This window comes from Hipposideros armiger, unplaced genomic scaffold (assembly GCF_001890085.2).
Source record: "Hipposideros armiger isolate ML-2016 unplaced genomic scaffold, ASM189008v1 scaffold_266, whole genome shotgun sequence".
In the NCBI taxonomy this organism is placed as follows: domain Eukaryota; kingdom Metazoa; phylum Chordata; class Mammalia; order Chiroptera; family Hipposideridae; genus Hipposideros; species Hipposideros armiger.
This window is the reverse complement of record NW_017731616.1, coordinates 1,946,212-1,966,605: the sequence shown is the minus strand read 5'-3', so window position 1 is coordinate 1,966,605 and position 20,394 is coordinate 1,946,212. Positions and strand designations below refer to the sequence as shown.

Sequence of the window (20,394 nt, the reverse complement as noted above, 5' to 3'; positions counted from 1 at the left end):
CTCCCTGTGTCAAAAATCCACTTGATGGGGCCAGCCTAGTGGCTCAGTTGGTTAAGAGCTCACTCGAGAGTTTGAGCTCTGAGCAACAGCAGTTCGATTCCTGGCCCGAGCTGAGCAGCTGCTGAGCTGCCAAAAGATGGCAGGATGGCTCAGCTTAAAAAAAAAAAAAATCCACTTGATGAAGTGCCCTCAGGTAGATAATTTATGAGATGTTAAATGCTAAGAACAGATACCATTCTTGATCTTGGGCCCAAAACCAAAGAAACAACATATAATTAAGATTCCTCAGAAGCCAGCGACTGATCTGCCTCCCCGTGGGAAGAGCACAATGATGGTGCCAACTTGGGCCAGTGAAGCATCGTCCTCCACAACTAGACTGACGATTCCTATCAGGGGCTGGCCGAGTGGCACGTTGGTTAAGAGCTGGCTTGGGATGCCAGAGGGCCCCGGTTCAGAGCCCACATATGAGGGCCAGTGATGCTGCGCCCTCTACAGCTAAGATGGTGAACAACAGCTCGACCTGGAGCTGGGCTGCCGTGAGTCACCGGCATTGGTGTAGGCTGCAGCCCCTGCTGCAGTGGGCTGCCGTGAGCTACTGTGAGTGGCTGGCAGCCAGGGTGAATGGCCGGCAGCAGGCGTGAGCTGCCGTGAGCCACAGTGAGCTGCCGTCCAATGGCCAGTGAGTGACCGCCTCACCTAGGAAGAGCACAATGATAATACCAACATGGGCCAGTGAAGCAATGCCCTCCACAACTAGACTGAAGAAAAAAAGGACAGCAACTTGTCTGTTCCCCTTCCCCAATCCTCCAGCGCTGTTCCCTTCCCCAACTCCCCAATAAAATCTTTAAAAAAAAAAAACACCAAAAAACAAGAAACAAGTCATTGTGTAAATTTGTAAAATTAAAAGAATCTCTTTCTGAAAATTTTGCTAAAGGGAATCCAGACTTTAAGTTGGTCATTAATCTCATCAACACAGGGCTGTCAGAGAATCCCTTTGCCAGTCTCTTGAATGAACTAAGAGGAAGAAAGGGTTAGGTCGACTGGCACCATATGAAGCAGGTTCTCTGTGTTAAACACAAAGAGGTAAGAGGGGTATATCGGTAGAGTTAGGGTACATTTAAAGAATAAAAGGTTTATTTTTTATATCTTTGTACAATTAAATTTTGTTGTATATGAGGAAGTTTATGTTACTATTGATATGGTGTTATTATTATTATTATATTTTTTATGTAGTTTAAGAGAAACTAAGGTACTCTGAGTAATACAGAATCAGGAATTTTGGAGTAAATTGATTTTAGAAATCAGGTAATCTGGTCATTGTCATACTTTTTTATTTGGTATACAAAAATGCATAAAACTTTTCTTCACATTTCCTTAAAAATATGTATCTAATATATTTTGACTACTGTTGCTTCCTATATTAACTATTACTATCGTTAACTTTATTTTTTAGACAAAAAAAGAATATGAATCCTCATTATTAATATTTTCTACTCCAATCAGTCACCTGTGCTCCCCTGAAGATCCCTGACTTAATCCTACACTCTTGCTTAAGGTTTCTCAGCAACTGATTGAGTTGATACTGTGGCCCAAGTCTCTCAATTTGGTCCTATGTTTTTCCATTTTTTTCTTCCCTTTCTTGCTGTAGAAAGGGTTAATTTCCATCATGAAACACTTTACATCAGAGAGAAAGTCCCTGTATCTGGCACATGGTTGACACTTATTAAATGTTTGTTAAATGACTTTGCAGTAATACCATCAAGAACACAATTTCTCCCCCAAACAACTCAACTTCCACTTTTGTTAAAACACTTCATGGTTTTTAGAACTGGAAACTGCTGTCTCTTTGCTTTAAAACATGCTTGAGCATGTGATTAGAATCAAAGAGATTAAACCACCTCATTCACGTTTATCTAATTACTACCAACATGTGTATAACACAGACCTTTCCTTCTTATTAAATTGTTCTCTGGATGTCACCAGGGAGTAGCTTTGGCCTAGAGTGGGTAATCAACACAATTGCCAGGAGATGATCTTCTGCCAGAGTAAATTTATCCTTGGAACAATGGCTCCAAAGATAAGATTCTCTGGGCCACAGGGGTATTCTTGCAGACAAGCCCAGCGCACCAGTAGCCCTGGCTTTCCCCAGAGAATTTTAATTCAGATTAAGTTCTAGCTTTCTTATAGAGCTCTAAGAAAGCCTAGTTAGTTCTTATCAGAAGCTTACCCTCCTCCTCTGTACCTCCTTCTCTACCTTTCAATCAGTTAAACACCCAAACATTAAATGTAAGCTGCTATGCCCCCTAACCCAGGTCCTGTTTGGAATATACTTTCAAAGTTGAAGAGAGGTACTGGGTAAGTGGTACGGTGTATATAACATCTTTCCTCCTTTTCTCCCTGGCTTTGCACAACAAATAGGAACGAGCCCTTGCTGTACCCTGCAGCAGCCCGGCATTTCATCTCAAGTGAGGCTTTTATCCCCTTCTTTCACTGAGCCTGCTGTATCTGGGGCCTGCTGTATTCACTCACCAAGGTAGGCCTACTTATCACAGAAGGATTGCCTCACTTTCCGATCTGTCCTCCCAGGGGATAATCATGAATCATGACCTTCTTTACTCTTAAGCTTATTTACCTCTTATTGATATCTCCTCCAAGGCTGGAGCTATGTTATTTTCATCCTTGAGTTCTTACTTGAAATGAGAACAAATTCTTTTACTAGCATTTACCAAAGATTTTTATTCATATTAACTGTTGTATTAAATACATTAATATTTAAGCTTGCCCACACCCTCTCTTCTTTGGCCCACTCTCAAATTTGTTTTTCTCCTTACCCTCTCTGCCTGGCTCTTAAGGACAATGCCTCTGTAAATGGAATTATCTACATGGAATTATTTACTGGGTTATATTCTTATTTTATAAAATCTTATCTAAAAATCTGAATGCTAACGTGAAAAATACACGTAATATTCCCATTTAAGAACAAATACTTGGAGAAATGAAAACTTCCATTTAAGAAAAGTGTAAGAATAATTTCAAGGGGTTTCTAAAATATTTTTAAATGTCAACAGTTATAACACTTTGTTTTATATAAGTTTTGTTAAGCCAGAATTACAAGAAAGACCAGTAAGAAATTTTCTTTTTCAAAAAAATTGTGGTTGCACATTTACGTTGTCCTTGGATATGCAGAAGCCCCAATGAGTTAAATTTGTGTTTCTTTCAGTTGGTAAAGATTTTTGCTATTTTTTTCCTTTTCAAGCTCTTTCATTCTCAGATTTTGAACTTCACATTGTTCTTTTGAGTAAAATGCACAAAAGGACTGCATCAGGAAGGCAAAAAATGTCCAATTCATTCAAATAGTATCAGCATGATTTAATTACCTTAGGTTTTCTTTGCTTTCTGTTAAAATAAATTAGATAATATGCTTGAATGCCATACAATTTTATTTACTATTAGAAGATCTAATTGTATATAAGCCCATCCATACCTAAGCACAAATAAAAATTGCGTAGTTATATGTTTTGTACATTACAACACCTTATTCATTTATTAAAGGTAGATAACTACTTATCTAAATCATCATTGTGACATATAAGAACAATAACTGTAATTTGAAATGTCATTCTTTGGTGAGCCTTACTTTATTTTTACGCTATCTAGTTCATGTATCTTTTCCATTGAGGTCATATAGGGTAGAGATTTTTTTTAAAAGGATAGCCATAAACTTTTTATCTCTTACCATTCTTGAGTTAAGAAGGGGTTAGGGTATTCGTAGATATGAATGATCAATATGCCACAAATAATTGCAGGAGACTGCTCCACTGTCCTAAATATTCCAATGTGGGAGGAAGACTATAAATTAGAGTCCTTGTACAAATATTACCAATGATTCTATAGAAATTGGAGTTAGAGATAGAATGGGTTAGAGTAGATGATTTCATATCAAGTGGGCCTAAGGGAATCTTCACTAGAGGGTTCAAATACATGTCTTTGAAATAATCTGTGCTATTAACAATTATATGTATGGACTCCCTGCAAACTGGAATGATTGCTGGTAATAGAAAAAGTCCAGTATAATACTCAATTTTTAATGGAAAAGTGAGGAACTGAGGGATCACATTCTGTTTAGTCTTCTTTGAAATACTATGGTGTTAATCTTTGAAAAACAACAACCACCAAAAAAAAACCCAAAACAAAAAACCAAAATTAATAAGTCCAAAGACCATGGCCAAGTATCCATCATTTAACATGGATTCATGAAAAGCTATCATGAAAAGCTTCTTTTACTTGTTAAAACAAATAAATGACAAAAAGAAGTATAATGGTCATTACGTTATACCATCATTGCTGATCTTATGCAAAAGTGTGGCTTAGTGAAAATTCAGTTACCTGCTCCAGGTTTGTTTAATATATTCAGGTTACTCGTACAATTGTATTTACCATATACATGCAATTTCAAGTTCTGATTCATTTAACATTATATCATAAACTACACACTACTCTTACTTTTTATGTGACCAAGTTGCTAAGGAACATGAACTTGGTGGGGGTATAAACATAAAATGTTTTATTTTTTTCTAGTCACTGCTCCCACTGTATTATGTTGAATACCCTCTCCTCCTGGGCTGATTCCTGGTCTTCTAAGTTATTCAAAGTCTAGCCTGGCCTACTTTAAAACTTCGGTGTTTTAAAACCTCCTCCATTTGCTGGCCAGACTTGTAGCCACAGGGACCTAAACTGAGGAAGGGAGTGTAGTCAAGTTTTCACTCATTCTCCTCCAAGCCCCTACGGATTGGACTGGGGTGAATGTGTTGGTCTAGAATATTTTTTCCCTCTTTCCTTTTCAAGGCTAGTGCTTCTGGTGTTGGGGCTAGAAGTAGGAATAGAGAAGAAATGAATCTTGTTATTTAACTACTCTCTGTTTTGGTCATCTCTGCTTTTCCAGCTGACACTGTCTGCCATTAGAGCTCTTATTGCCTCTCACATAGCATGCATTCTAAATTTCTTCAGTGCGCTGAAAGGGGCCTCCACATTGGACTAACTCTGACAAGGAAACTCTGGGTCGTTGCTACTGTTGTCTCCCTTTGTTATTAATTGTAGGCTGCCCTTCTGGGTGGAGCGCTGCAAAAAGCAATTCAAGCCCCAGTATCTTCCTGGTGTCACTTGACCTATAAGAAATTCATGTATGGCAATCTCTTGTGTAGCAATCAATATCCCCAACACAAATGGACACATGCGGTCCTATTAACTAGCGTGTCATCACAGGATGACGAAATTTAAAATGTTAGCCAATGCTAACGCTCTTCATTTGAGGTGCGGGAATAATATAAAGTGTAACTGCTATTTAACCCCCTTTCTGTAGGTGGCCTAAATTGATAATCTTAACTTATTATTATTTTTTTAAAGATTTTTATTGGGGAATTGGAACAGTGCTGGGGAATTGGGGGAAGGGGAACAGACAAGTTGCTTTCATTTTTTGTTCTTCAATCTAGTTGTGGAGGACGTTGCTTCACTGGCCCAAGTTGGCATCATCATTGCACTCTTCCAGGGCAAGGCAGATCAGTCGCCGGCTTCTGGACGGCCACTCATGGCGGCTGCTGGCCGCTCACACTGGCTGCTGGCTACATACAGTAGCCCATGGCAACCCACTGCCACAGGGGCTGCAGCCTACGCCGTAGCCAGCGACTCACGGCAACCCAGCTTCAGGTTGAGCTGTTGTTCAGCATCTTAGCTGCAGAGGGAAGTGTCACTGGCCCTCATATGTGGGATCCGAACTGGGGCCCTCTGGCGTCCCAAGCCAGCTCCTAACCAATGCGCCACTCTGCCGGCCCTAACTTATTTTTTCAACCTTTCATTGCATGTTCCCTTATCCCTCTAAGCACCTTAACTGGATCTAATTCTTTATCTAATGCAGTGCCTAAACCTTAATTCCCAAATGATCTGAGTCCACTATGGACTTAACTTTGTTGAGCTGGCTGTCTTTATTGAGTTACTTCAGTCAAGTTTCAGATATAGTCATCTTTGTCTCATTGTATAGCAGCAACTTAATTTCCCCTTGATGCTTGAGATTAACCATCACATGGCTATGGTGATGCTTTTCTACCATTAGTTCTACAGCTTGAGGAGGCCAAAATGGCCAGGGGGCAGTCTCAGTTTCCAATTCATCTAAGCATTGATGGTGTTTCCTGATGGAAGCATTCCTTCCTTGGATATAGGACCTCAAAATCTTGAGCCCGAAGTTGGAAGGAAGGGAGTAAAAAATTTCTTCAGTGATCCCTTTAGAGGGGGCCATTTTCACCTCCTCCTCTTGGTTCGTGGATCTGTGTGTTCTGGCTACAGGATATCATCTTTTTATCTCCAATGCTCTGATAGTTCATAATATGCCTTCATAGTCAACCTTTTTTATTCATTGTTCTGGATACACAGAGGACACTTTGACACTCAAAACTCATCTTTTGCATATGGAAAATTGTCTTATTTATTTCTTTGACATTTTTTCCCCCATCATTTCAAATCTCTATTTTCTCTGGAACTCCTAGTAGTCAATTATTGGGCCCCCTTGATTAGTTCTCTTTATTTAAATATTTTTCCTTTCTTCCTTTGTGTATTTCTGGGAAGTTTCTCACATTCTTATTACAATCCTTTTACTAATCTTTTAAATTATAATTGAATAGCTCTATAACTCTGGGGACATTGCTTGATAAAGAGAAGAGATTTAAAAAGCACTGAAGGGGATGGAAAACACAGGACTGGGTGGCTATTTGGATGTGAGGCATAAGGAGGCCTGATACCCAACTTTCTGGCTTGAGCAATTAAGGCAATGGTAATGGTCTTCACTGAGAAATATAAGAGGATTAACAGCTAGTGGTAGAGTGACCAGCTAGGAATAATCAGTAAACATTTCATTAGTACCTACATAGCTAATGTCAATGTTAGGAGATAAGTATTAGGACTGAAATATGGATCAAGGAGGAAGAATAGGGTAATAAGACATACTCTGGAGCAGCCAGATGGCTCAGTTGGTTAGAAAGCGTGCTCTTGGGAACGAGGTTGCTGGTTCAACACCTGCATGGAATGGTGGGCTGTGCCCCCCACAACTAGATTGAAGGCGGCGACTGGACTTGGAGCTGAGCTGCGCCTTCCACAACTAAGACTGAAGGGCAACGACTTGACTTGGAGCTGATGGGTCCTGGAAAAAACATATTGTTCCCCCAAAAAACACATTGTTTACCAATAAAGTTAAAAAAAAAGACATACACTGGAAGGAACACAGGGAAGTGGTAAATTCAAGTGGTGAATTAAGGTTCCTGTAAAACTTGCTGTGTTTCACCCAGCTTGAATAATTCTTTTCTTTTTTCTAAACTTGTATTGCATAAATTTGCTACACAGTTGAGCATATGCATTGCTTTTTTTTAAAAAAAACTGGCATTATTTTTATTCTTTTAAGATTTTTTTTTTAAAAATTGGGGAATTGGGTGAAGGGGAACAGACAAGTTGCTGTCCTTTTGTTCTTCAGTCTAGTTGTGGAGGACGCTGCTTCACTGGCCCAAGTTGGCACCATCATTGCGTTCTTCCAGGGCGAGGCCGTTCAGTCACCAGCTTCTGGACGGCCGCTCACTGTGACTGCTGGCCGCTCAGGCTGGCTGCTGGCTACACACGGTAGCCCATGGCAACCCACCTGCCTTCACCGGTGACTGACGGCAGCCCAGCTCCAGGTTGAGCTGTTGTTCAGCATCTTAGCTGTAGAGGGCAGTGTCACTGGCCCTCATATGTGGGATCCGAACCGGGGCCCTCTGGCGTCCCAAGCCAGCTCTTCACCAACGCGCCACTAGGCCGGCCCTGAACATATGCATTGTTAATTAATGGTTTTACCTGTTTTGTCTTCCCAATACATTGTAAGATCTTTATAGAGAGGGATAATTAATGTTCACTTCATATTTCCTGCTTATATCAATAATAAGGCACATACTATGCCTAAGAGAGGGATTAGAACTTCATAATCTTATGGAATTCTATATGATGAAATGCCCTAAGATCCTTTCAAGTTTCTTTAGTATGTTTAAGCAAAGGGGGGTTTATCTCAGCTGCTACTGTGCTGTTGTTTCTCTGTGATCCATGCCCCTCTTTACCACTCGTTTATCCTTTAGGTTACAGTCACTTAGCTGCTATTGCCACCTAGAACTATGAGCCTGCTGTCTGTGATAAATAATGTTGCTGATACTGCCACATGGATCTCAGTGAAGGGGTGATATAAGAAAGGCTACACTTCCCATTACTGCATTTTACTTTTCTTCCACACCATCAACCCAAAGCTTGTTCACATTTATTGAAGGGTTGGGGATGATTAAAGGAAGTATAATTGCTGATTCCCTATTTTATTCCCCATCCTCACCCGAAACTGTCTGGGTAAACCCATCCATCCAGGGTGATAGAAGAGCAAGGTGAGCAAACAATGACTGTTTCTGGGCTTCTTTCCAAGCAGTGATAGTGAGGGATAGTACGGAAAAGAACATGCATATCTGTTACTCTGTCCCCCCCCCCCCCCATGATGACTTGACCAGAAACAGGGAAGAAGCAGCAGTTCAGCATTATCCAGAAGCTTCCTCCAAAGTGCAGGCTATAGTTAACTCTTCTATACAAAAGTTGATTCTTATCCTTTGTGGCATCTTTTGCAATACAAAGACCTTATGACATGATGAAGACCTCCAATTAAGACTCAACTCTTAATTGCTGTTTATTTCATTTTCATATGGTTTTTCCTTATTATGTTGTCATTACCTTAAGATAGCATCCTATTGTCAGGGCTACCGGGAACGGAATATGCAGAGCAAAACTTTGACTAAGACCTTTAATTGTTCTTGGTCAAGTTATTCTGTGTTCTCAGCTTCTGTCCTCTTCTGTTTAAAAGAACACCAATCATTCCACAATTCTGCCCACTTTTCATCCTTCCTCTGCCCTCTTGACCTCTTAGAGGTCTAACCCTCCTCAAGGTCTAGCTGATTTATACCGATTCTTTAGAACTTTCCAACTTAGACTTCCTGATTATTCTCTGGTTAGTACAATTTGAAGCTGGTCAATATTACATTATTCCTTTATAGCAATTTTTCAGAAGGAGTTTCTTTGTGAGCATCCCCCAGTTCCTAGCTTTCTTGCCTGGAGGCTTGTGGCCATCTCTTTTATTATTGTTTTTTTTAGCTGAGCCATCCTGCCACCTGTTGGCAGCTCAGCAGCAGCTCAGCTCAGGCCGGGCATCGAACCGCTGTTGCTCAGAGCTCAACCTCTTGAGAGAGCTCTTAACCAACTGAGCCACTCGGCTGGCCCTCCGTCTCTTTTTTAATGAGCCTTTTCTTTAGATCTCTCACTATAAACCTACCCTCCCTTTTGTAGAAATTCCCTACTCATTGGGATTGATTTCATCCTACAATCAGTTCTCCTTCTCCAATAGGGCAATCCAGGGACATAAGAACCCATTGCACAAATTTGCCACCCAAGACTTGAGTTTCTCAGTCTAGATTTATACACTTGGTGTACTTCAGCAGGAGAGTTCATGGGAAGGCTTCAGGTTCCAAGTCTGGTACTTTCCAAAGTTTCTGTTATGCAAATATACTTCCACATTTTTGCTCTTGTTTTCCTGTGGGTAACAATTGGACCAACACACACACCTCTCAAGGATATATAATTACTGTCTGAATCCATGTTAAGGAAAACACTCTTTTCCTCAATGTAATGTAGTTTTCACAGATTCCCCTGCTCATAATAGAGATATATTATTTGTCAAGCAGTTTCAGTTTCTTTTCCCTACTCTCCAACAATGCACACAAGCCTATCAGTGTTTAAGAAACAAGTCCCATTACAATTTCTAGTCAAAGAACAGCATTACACAACAATCTTTAGTAACCCAAAGACCCAGCACAATCTCCCCCAATGTTTTATTATGAAAAATTTCAAATGAATGGAAAAGTTGAAAACTTTTACAGTGAATTCCCAAATAACCCCGTTAGATATATCACATTATCTATCTATCTATCCATCCATCCGTTTCTCTATCCATCCATCAATCTTTATTTCTTTTATGCATTTCAGAGTAAATTTAAGATACCAGTACTCTTCCCCTTAAATACTTCATGTTATTAGCTAGAGTTCAATATAGATTCAAATTTTTTTTTCTTTTGAGGAAAAATTCACACACAATGAAATGTATATATCTTAAGTGTACATTCCCTAAGCTTTGAAAAATGCATGCACCTGTAACCTAAACCCCTAGCAAGACATAGACTATTACCATCTCTCCAGATAGTTCACTCATGCTTTTTCCCAGCCAATTCCTCTCTCCCAGAATCCATGGTTCTGTTTTTTTCCGTTGGTGTTGTTTTTTTGTTTTTTTTTTACCATAGATTACTTTTGTTTTTTCTAGAACTTCACATAAATGTAATCATACAATATATGCTCTTTTGTACTATATGATTCCATGTAGGGCTTCTTTCACATAGCATATATTAAAGACTCGTCAATGTTGTTGTCTATATCAGTGTTGTCTATATTGCTTTTTTTATGGCTGAATAGTATTCCATTTGTTGACTATGCTATAGGGTTGTTTATTTTCCTGTTGATTGACACCTGGGCTATTTCCAGTTTTTGGTTTTATGAATAAAGTGGCCACGGACATTCTTGTACAAGTGATTTTATCCACATATATTTTTATTTCTCTTGGATAAATACTGAAAGGTAGAATTTCTGGGTCATAGTGTGGGTGTATGTTTAGTTTTATAAGAACCTGCTGGAGCTTTTCCCAAAGCAATGATACCATTTTATACTCCCACTACAGCACATGGGAGCTCTGGTTGCTTCACAGGTTGTCGTCAGTCTTTTAATTTTAGCCTTTCTAGTGCGTGTGTAGTGCTATCTTTTTACTGTGATTAAATTTACATTCCCCTGATGACTAATGATGTGCAGTTTTCATGTGCTATATCTTCTTTTGTGAAGGGTTTGTTCAAGTCTTTTGCCCATTTTTAAACTAGGTTGTTTATTGATAATTGAGTTTTAGGAGTTCTTTATAACCTGGATATCAGTTCTTTGTCATACATATGTTTTGCTGATTTTTTCTTCCAGATTGTGGCTTGCCTATTCATTTTCTTTTCTTTTTTCATTCTTTTTTTTTTTTTTGGTGAAAAAGCAGTTTATTAGAAGAAAAAGTACGTTTCAAAAAAGTAGAAGTGCACCTGAGCAGTAGGAAGTGTCTCAAGGGCCATTATTAGAAGAGAAGGTACACTCCAAAGAGTTTGGAACGGGCCGAGCAAAAGAAGTTCAAAAAGGCTCTACTCATTTTCTTAACACTGGCTTTTGATGAGTAGAAAATTTTAATTTTAATGACATCTAATTTATCAATTTCTTAATTATGGCTATTGCTTTTTATGTCCTGACTGAAAAAACCTTTACCTCCAAATCAAGAAGGTGTTCTTTTTTGTGTTTTACTTAGAGCTTTATGATTTTAGCCTTTGCATTTAGGTCTATGTATGATTCATCTCAAATTAATTTTAGTGTATGTTTTGAGGTAGAGGTTGAAGTTTACATATTTTCCCATATGGGTATCTACTTATTCCAGTGTCATTTGTTGAAAAGACTCCCTATCCCATTGAATTGCTTTGGCATCTTTGTTAGACATCAAATGAATTTATAATTTTGTATTTATTTCTGGGCTCTGTGTTCTGTTCCATTGCTCTACTTATCAATCCTTATGCCAGCCAGTATCACACTGTACAGTAAATCTTAACTTCATTGATAGGTTCTTAGAAACTGCAATTTCAAGCGAAATGATGTATAACGAAATCAATTTTACCATAGGCTGATATAAACAAGAGGTAAGTTCCTGCAGCATGTTACTGGTCACAAAAACATCATCATCAAAAAAAAGAAAAAAAAGTAAGAAAAAGACAAAAAAAACCCCAAAACAAAGACATCATCAAATTTCTAAATAGTCACAAAACACTTCCAATATTAAACATTGAAATAAATGTAAGCTATATATTCATTTAAGAAAAGTGAATAAAAACAAGTTAAGGTCCATTATTTTCTAACCTGCTTATCCCAGTTCAGGGTCACAGAAACTGGAGCCTATCGCGGGAGCTCAGGGCACAAGGCAGGGACCCACCCTGGACAGGACACCTCGCAATCGCAGGTTGCATTTACCCACACTCACACTCACTCAGACGAGGACAATGTAAACCCACCAATTCTCCTGTTATGCACATCTTTGGGATGTAGGAGGCAGCCAGAGTCACCAGGGAAAACCCACACAGACACGGGGAGAATGTGCAAAGTCCACACTGTCCGTGTGGCCCTGCTGGGAATTGATTTGTTTTTCTCATTAACATTATAACAAATGATGTTGGACAAAATTACATTTTTCGAGGACCTACTGTATTGATTTCTTTAGCTTTGGAGTAAATCTCAAAGCCAGGTAGCATAAGTCCTCCAACTTTGTTCTTTTTCAGGTATGCTTTGGATATTGTGGGGCTTTTGCTTTTCTCGCAGCACAAAGTAAAGAAAATTTTTCTTTACTTTGGATCAGATTCAAAGCAGCCTTCTGTATTGGCCTCTAAGTAGAATGGAGGCAAAAAACAGATCCAAGTAAATCCTCAGGGGTAGGGTAGTGTGGCTGAAGGACTCAGCAGGATGTTTGTTCTCCCGGTGATATACATTTGATTGGAATGAGAACATGTGACAAATCACAGAGTTTTTACCCCATTGTTACCTAAAGCTGCTTTGGCCTTTGGCACATATAAAAGGTTTTGGTATCATTCTTGCAGATTTATTCATTAAAAAATGAGTTGTAGCAGTTGCGAGAGTAATACATGCTCCACACTTTGGGACTTATGCTACTTATTTTTCTTATATTTCCTTTAACTGCAACAGTGAGTTTAGTACAAACACAAGGTATTCAATAAATGTTTATTAAGTAAAATTTGGCTCATTCCAAGTCATGACATTAGAGTGTTAAGAGAAGCATTAAAGCTCATAGTGTTCAATTCTCCATCTGATCATGAGGTTTCCCACTAAACACCAGCTTGTACATGGCTCGAGTAGTGATAGGGCACTCACAGCCTTAAACATCTAGAACAGCTCATTCCATGAATTCCTTCCAAAATTCATTGAAAAGAAAACTGGCTGTTATTGCCTCCACAGGGAATAAAGAAGACTGTGGTCCAAAAATAGGATCACTGTCATCCTTGTTACACAATTTATAAGACTTAGAGTCAGACTGCGAGGAGAAACAGTTTAGGAAGACGTAATTGCAGGAGTACAACTATTTCATCTGATTTTTAATACCCCACTCTTCCCTCCCACCAAAATGAGAATTTATTTCAATTACAGCAAATGTTCATACAGGGAGTATAATACTTGTACAATATGGAAGCCTTAAAATATGTCATTTATCTAGTGTCTAACTATAAGTAGCTTGGGTTGAAATAATAATCTCTGATTTATTGATTTCCAGGTTAGCATACCAACTAGAACATAATTACTCAAACTTGGACACTTAACCCTTCAAAATTCTCCCCAGCCTACCCACTGCCATTTCCCCATATAGGAAAGAGTTAAAAGCACAACTTATAAAATTTGTAAGTTTTGCAATATTCCAGTAAAATTTAAAGAACGATTTTAAGGTATACGTCAAAATCCATATACACTTAAAAGTTCCAGATATTCAAATATCCTTTGTGTGTGTGTGCGTGCATGATCAAATCATGCTATTTATTTCAAATATTTTAAGTGATCTTCGTCTTGATGGTGGGCATAAAATCTGGCTTATTCCTCATCACAGTAATGCCATGTGTACCTTTAATCTACGGAAGAGCTCCTCTCCTGGTTTTAATTAGTCAGTGATACCCTAATGATCCATCAAGTGTTGGTATACTGCCTTGATTTACTTCTTGCAAGATGACATCCATAGTTGCTGTGTGGCATATGGAAACAGGAATGAAAATGCATTCATGTCAGTAAAATAATCAGAGGAGGCTAGAAGATAAACAGAAATGGTATGTTATTAAGAATGGAAGGAGGTCCAGGAGTTGTGACAGAACGGGCTCATTGGAAATTGCCTCTTGTTTTAATAATTATGTTTTAGTTTATTAGGGCATGAGGCATTAGTATAACTCTAACTTTCACCCACAAAATGCCTGGCTGGTTTCAAATTAATATAATATAAGCTGCCTGGGAATTGGAGACATGTTTCTGTGGATTTGTCTAGTAAGTGCCTATTTCGATTTTGCATCCGGGGGTAATATATTATTTTCATGGGCAACAACTTCACAAACAAATTTAATTTCCCAGCTCAGTCAAGCTACATATTGAATCTTTTATGAAACCAACTCTAAAAAGTGACTATTGACAATACATTTGCCTAGTCTCTTAGCCTTTGACTTCAAATTTTGCTTTCTGAAATGTCGTTCTTTATAGACTGCCTTAACTATCAAGTTTTCAACTTACAGTTGTTGTTAAACCATTTAAAAATTATTTATTGTTTACAAATATCATTTGAAACTTAAAGAGTTATAAATTAGTGTGTTGGCATGTAATTTTCAAAAATCATGAAAAGTTTGAATTATTTCTACCACCTTTCCCCAAATATATTGTGAATCTTATTCTCAACCCTGATCATCTACAATTGAGGCAAAAGTAAGTTTTAATTTGTTTTAACTTGTGATAATACTATTAGCCAATCATTATAACAGAATGATTGAGTGCAAAGTTTTTCAGGGCAGGAGGTCCAACTCATATACTTTTGTATTCCTTTCAATATTTAATTTCCTGTAGTACATACTTTTAACACCTTTGTCCATTTTATTGTTTATTATATTTGGATAAGTGAAAAATTTAGCAAAATTAACTTTTATTTAGGGTAGCTGAGCTCTTCTTTCTTTTCCATATAGCAGCCTTATTTAGTTTAAAATTATTATATCATCTCCATTACAACTAGATTGGTACCAAGAAAGCCCTTGAATTTGCTCAAAGACCAGCTATTTTTTATTCAAGAAAATTTTCATTGTGGCCTGGTGCCTATACCTATTAATTATTGCAGTGGGCTCTGCTTAAGTGTAATGTTGTCTTCTTCTCTAGGAGTAGCCAGACTGACCCTAAATTTTCACTCCAACAATATGGATTTGGTCAATAACAACATGTTCCAAAAGAAAATAATCCCTTCATTATAAATAAATGCCTTCCTTTCCATTAAGTACTTTTATTCAAACTGAAGAACTCTGGGCTACTAAACAGACATTCTTTCCTTGTAAATTAACATAAAATAAACATCTTGAGAATCCTACTTAGAGAAACTTCATAAAATAAGAGAGAGCAGAGTATCAGGGTCATAAGGTGCTAGTAGAACAAAATATAAATTTGTAAGTCCTTATGTCCAATTACATTGTTAAAAGAACTTTGGACAGACTGAAGAAAGATGTAATGATGGTGGACAGTTAAATCAACTACAGCAGAAAAGCTCATTTTAGGAGTACCAGGAATTTAGTATTCCTTATCAACAATTTCCATTTGCCATTCCTCTTTCTTCGTTTCTGTTAACTTCGATGCTTAACACAAATATCATGATTAGTGAGACTGGAGAAAAGGGAAGCCTGTGAGATTCAATTTTGGAAATGCAAAGGAGGGTGGAGAGGAATTACAGAGCTAAGTAACATCAAGAGAAATCTTGGAGTTGTTAGGCTTTTTTTTTTTTTGAACAGGGAGCATGCTTGACTTAAAGACACAAACAAAAATACCTTAGGGTTGGGGTTGTGGGGAAGCACTGACCATCTGTAAACTAGAGGGTAGGGATTATATGTTATTTGCTTTACAAGCAGGACTGTGTCTGGCATATAATAGATGCAGAGTAAATGGTTGAGTGAATTAGTATGCGGCTCAATATAGTCATAATAGTGAGACTCAGTTTAGAGACATTATTTTGATTCAAGGGATAGCTTCTATTTCTTAGGTAGAGCTGGAGATGTTTACGTATGGGCAAATTTGGCGGGATTCAGTGCTAGCCCAGTCAAAAACAAATGGATTCCGCACCCCCCCACCCCCCCTCCCCCGTACACATTTGTGCCCCACCTCATTGCACAAAGGACTTGGGTGATTACAAATGTCCAGTGAGCCTAATAAAGCTTTATAATAGAACAAGAAGCAAAAATACATTACGTATATTCATCCCATGCCAATTAGGGGACATATTTCTCAAGTTATGTTTACTTAGGTTTTCCCCAGAGGGAGTAGTTCCCAATCTTTTTTTATTGTCAGTATTTGCCATTAATTCATTTATTATCATTATTAATGGAATATGTTCTTTGAGCCTTCGAAATCTTGCTCAATCTAGGCCCCAAGTGTTCCTTTAAGTCTCAGGGTAACACGACTTTGGCAGAAGTCGGTGCCCAACGCCACACCCACTAAGAGGCCTTAGGAAACCTGGGGCTTTCCTGGCGGCTTCTCAGCTGTCGGCAACTCCGCGGCGCGTCGGGAATCCCACGGCTGGCACTCCAGTCTTCCCCTTGGGGGGCGCGTCCCCCTCCCCAGTGCGGCAGGTGGGCGGGCCCCCAAGCCCGCTCCCCTTCCTTGCTGGGGCGCCGGGCCCACCGCCCGCCCCGCCCACTCCGGGCTTATTTGCATAGGGACGCGCGCGGCGCCGGCGAACGGGAGGGCGGGCGCGGCCGGGGAGGCGGCGCGCGCGCGCCCTGACAGCTCGGCCCTGCTCGTTCACTTGCTCGTCCCCGGCTTCCGAGCACAGCATGGCGGTCAAGGTGACTCCAACTCTCTGCTGCTGCCTTTATTGCATAAGAGACATTCTGGGGACCCTGCCTGCAGCCCCTCACTTCTCCCTATTTCCTTCTTTGCCTGGTTCTTAGATAGCGTGTCCTGGGGCTCCAGCTCGCGGGTGGGAGAGCTCTGCGGGGCTTGGACCGGAGGGAGAGGATGCCCGGCTGGGGGAGGGGAAGGAGGAGGGATTGTGAGTTGGAGGGGCTTGTGAGGACCACGAGTCAGTGAAGGAAGAGTAGTGTCCTGCCCTAAGTGCATGGGATTGTGAGCCCAGAATTGGAGGACGTCGGAAGCGGAGTGGGAGGAAGTGGCATATAAAGCCGGGGGTACCTAAGGCATCTGTGTATTGCGGTGGGGGAGGGGGTGAGTAATTGAGTAATTTGGGGCCTCAGTGGGGCCCGGGGCATTGGTTGGCATTTGCGCTGCAGGTGGCAGGATGTCGGAAGTATCTGGGAACGTAGCAGCTTTCATATTTTAGGTTGGGTGTAAAAGGAGAGGGGCGCTGAGATAATTGTATTCTAGATTGCTTCACATCGGGAAGAAAGGCTGCTAGGCCATGCGATTAATTTGGGTGTTTCAACTTTCCTGTTAATCTACTTTTGCTGGCTTCTTGATTTGAAGGTGGGTGGTTTCTGTGTTGCTGGTGGATGTGGAGTAAGTAAGGGATTGATCCTCACTGCCTTCCTTTCCAGTCCAAATGAAGTCTGTCTGGTAGATTTGCTATATCTTGGGCTCTTCACACTTGTCTTTCAACCCAGTAGTCACATATCTCCAATTTGACAGTTGTTATCAGTATTAATACTTTTGGTTTGTTTAAATTAAATGCCCATAAAAGATAAGCGCATTGATTGTCAGCATTTGTGAACTCTAATCTGAAGAGATTATGTGATCTCTAGTGAAGCATTAACTGACCTTTTTTTTGCTTACAGGTGCACACAACCAAGCGAGGTGATCCTCATGAGTTAAGAAACATATTCCTACAGGTAAATTGGTTTATGTAGCGTGCTTTTTCAGAAGGAGGAAAAAGTTAAGTCTAGTATTTTTCAGCCCTTAACTTTCAAGAATGATGTATTTTCATGTAGTCTTAAACACAAGGCCAGATAATATAGTTTACAATTCTTATTTTGTTAAAGTTTGAATAAAAGTTTTCCTTCTTATTAAAGTTTGATAAAAGATTTTACTCAAATTATTGTTTTTTTTTAACATGACTTAAGACATGTAAAGGAAGAACACTAAAAATAATTTCCAGAATTCCCCTTAAGAACTATGATCAAAATAAAATTTCAAAATATATTGACATTCTTGTGTAATTATAGAAATGGAGATTAAAATTCTTTCTTCCTTGAAAGTTGCATGTTTATAAAGTTTTCCTACTTATAAGTGATTTTTCTAGGTAATTTGTTACAGAGATAAAAATACAGCTATTCTTAATTTGTGTTTTTTTTCCCTTTACTTTTTAATATTATATCCATACGCTTTTGGGGTTTTGTTATAAAATGTTACTGTCTGAGATTCTTGCCAGGATCCACCTAAACTTGTGATAATTTTTTAGGATCAGTGACTTGGCTGTAAACTTAAAAAAAAAAAGGAGTTGACTTTTTTTTTGTTTTGCTTTCTTTTCTTAAATTTCAAAAGTTCCTCATGCAGGAAGTTGTACTTAAGAAGTAGATGCAAAGGGTTACAAGCTAAGATATTCCACTTAAGTAGTGTGTTTTTCTCTGAAATTTTCTTTTGAGAACTTTCTATTCTGGACTGGGTTCTTGTATAGAAATTTTGACCTTGGGCAGGTCCTTGTTGGGTATTAGTTTTCTCTGTAAAATGAGAGGTGATCTCTAAGGTTCCTTCCAACTTGAAAAGTCTATGATTCTATATTAGGAACAGATTCTAACATGCTGTGAGCCTGGAATAGATGACATTTTTATCTGAGACATGTGGATTGCTTAACCTATTGTTGGAGAGGAGGCTGTATGGATGACCATATGTATGTGTAGTTCATGAAGACGAATGCATGAAAATTGGAATCTTAAAGTTTATAATATCTGATAAAGGGAAGCATAGTTTCCAGAACAAATGTAATTGTAATAAAAATGCTCTATTTATGGCTTGTAATCTTTATTCCTCACACATGTTCTTGAAAATAGCCAAAATATATGTTAGTATTAGCCATACTATATGATTATTATACTCTATTGTTTTGTGAGGAGTTCATGTGATATAGTTTATTTTCTAGATTAAGTAGGCATGGGAGAAATCAGTTGAAATTCTGCATGATGTAGTGAAAAGAGCATTGACCTAGGTGTTAGGAACACTGGGTTCAATTCCCAGTCCTGCCTCTATGTGATTGTTGTACCCATGGCTAATTATCTGGCCACCCCAGGCTTTACCTTCCCGTTTGGTATTCAGTAGGACTTAACAGAATGGGAATTGAGGTCCTTCCAGTTTTAAAAGTCCCAGTGTGGGGGAAAAATCTATGGTTCTGTATAGATTTGTTTTAGGGGAGGGGAGATGAAAGTACTAGGAGAGATCTGGGACTTTGCTGAGCTTTTTGACAACTTTGAAATCTTACTATTTTTTTACACATTATATTGATGATGCTCTTATTTTTATATTGCAAATTTGTATAATTCGTAACTGCACATTTAGCACTAAATATAAAGCATTGACCCAAGAATTGCTGGTAGATAGGAGAGTGAGAGAACATAGATACATACTTTCAGGAAGGCATAAAGCAGCTAGAAAGATACAGTAGAGTTAGTTGAATCAATTTGAGGACAGTTACCAAGTAACATGTTAGAATTTTTTATTCCTGTCTTCAAACTATAGTTACTTGAAGCTATAGAAACAGCCTTTAGAGATAGCTTTATTTTAGGTGCATATGATTTGTTACTGTTTTAGAGATAATAGCAGACAAAAATACTTAGTAACTACAATACATATTTCTTTAGTACTTTACATATTGACCCAACAAATATTTACTAAGGACTATTTTCTGTGTGCCACTCGTGCACTTGTTTTAGTTTAGTAGTAACCACCAAGTTGAATAATCAAAGGGGAGGATTGAGCCAAGACTTGAATCCTCTCTGAGAGCCATTCTGTCTCTAACAGTTTGTGGTTGAAGGAGTGAAGAATAGTGAAAGCAAATGCATAGCCTCTGGTAGAGCAATCAGATATGACTTACCAATGTCAGAGTGGCCATATAATAATAATGACAATGGCTAACATTTATTGATCATTCTATAGTGTGCTGGGCATTGGCCTGGTGCTTTAAGGGTATTATGTTAATTTTCATAACAATCTCAGGAAGAGGTAGGGTTAGTGTCCCTGTTATATAGATTAAGTTAAATGATTTGGCTAATGTGACTTAGTTTGTAAGTGGTAGAGGCTGGATTCAAATCAAATTACAAAACCCATACTCTTCTTAACCCTTACATTATGCCATTTGTGAGATCTTAAAATGGGATGATTTTTTTTTAAAGATTTTTATTGGGGTATTGGGGGAATGGGAACAGTGCTGGGGAATTGGGGGAAGGGGAACAGACAAGTTGCTGTTGTTTTGTTCTTCATTCTAGTTGTGGAGGACGTTGCTTCACTGGC

At 38.8% G+C, this 20,394-nt stretch overlaps 1 protein-coding gene across 1 annotated transcript in view; it reads left to right on the top strand.

Annotated features, from left to right (window-relative positions):
- Positions 1-16,685: 16,685 nt before the first annotated feature.
- SLC25A12 (solute carrier family 25 member 12) overlaps positions 16,686-20,394 on the top strand; it is an 86,958-nt gene continuing 83,249 nt past the window's right edge. The window contains exons 1-2 of the mRNA XM_019656806.1: positions 16,686-16,784; positions 17,730-17,783. Coding sequence (XP_019512351.1) covers positions 16,773-16,784; positions 17,730-17,783 — 66 coding nt within the window. The 5' untranslated portion in view covers positions 16,686-16,772. The remainder of the gene's footprint in view (positions 16,785-17,729; positions 17,784-20,394) is intronic.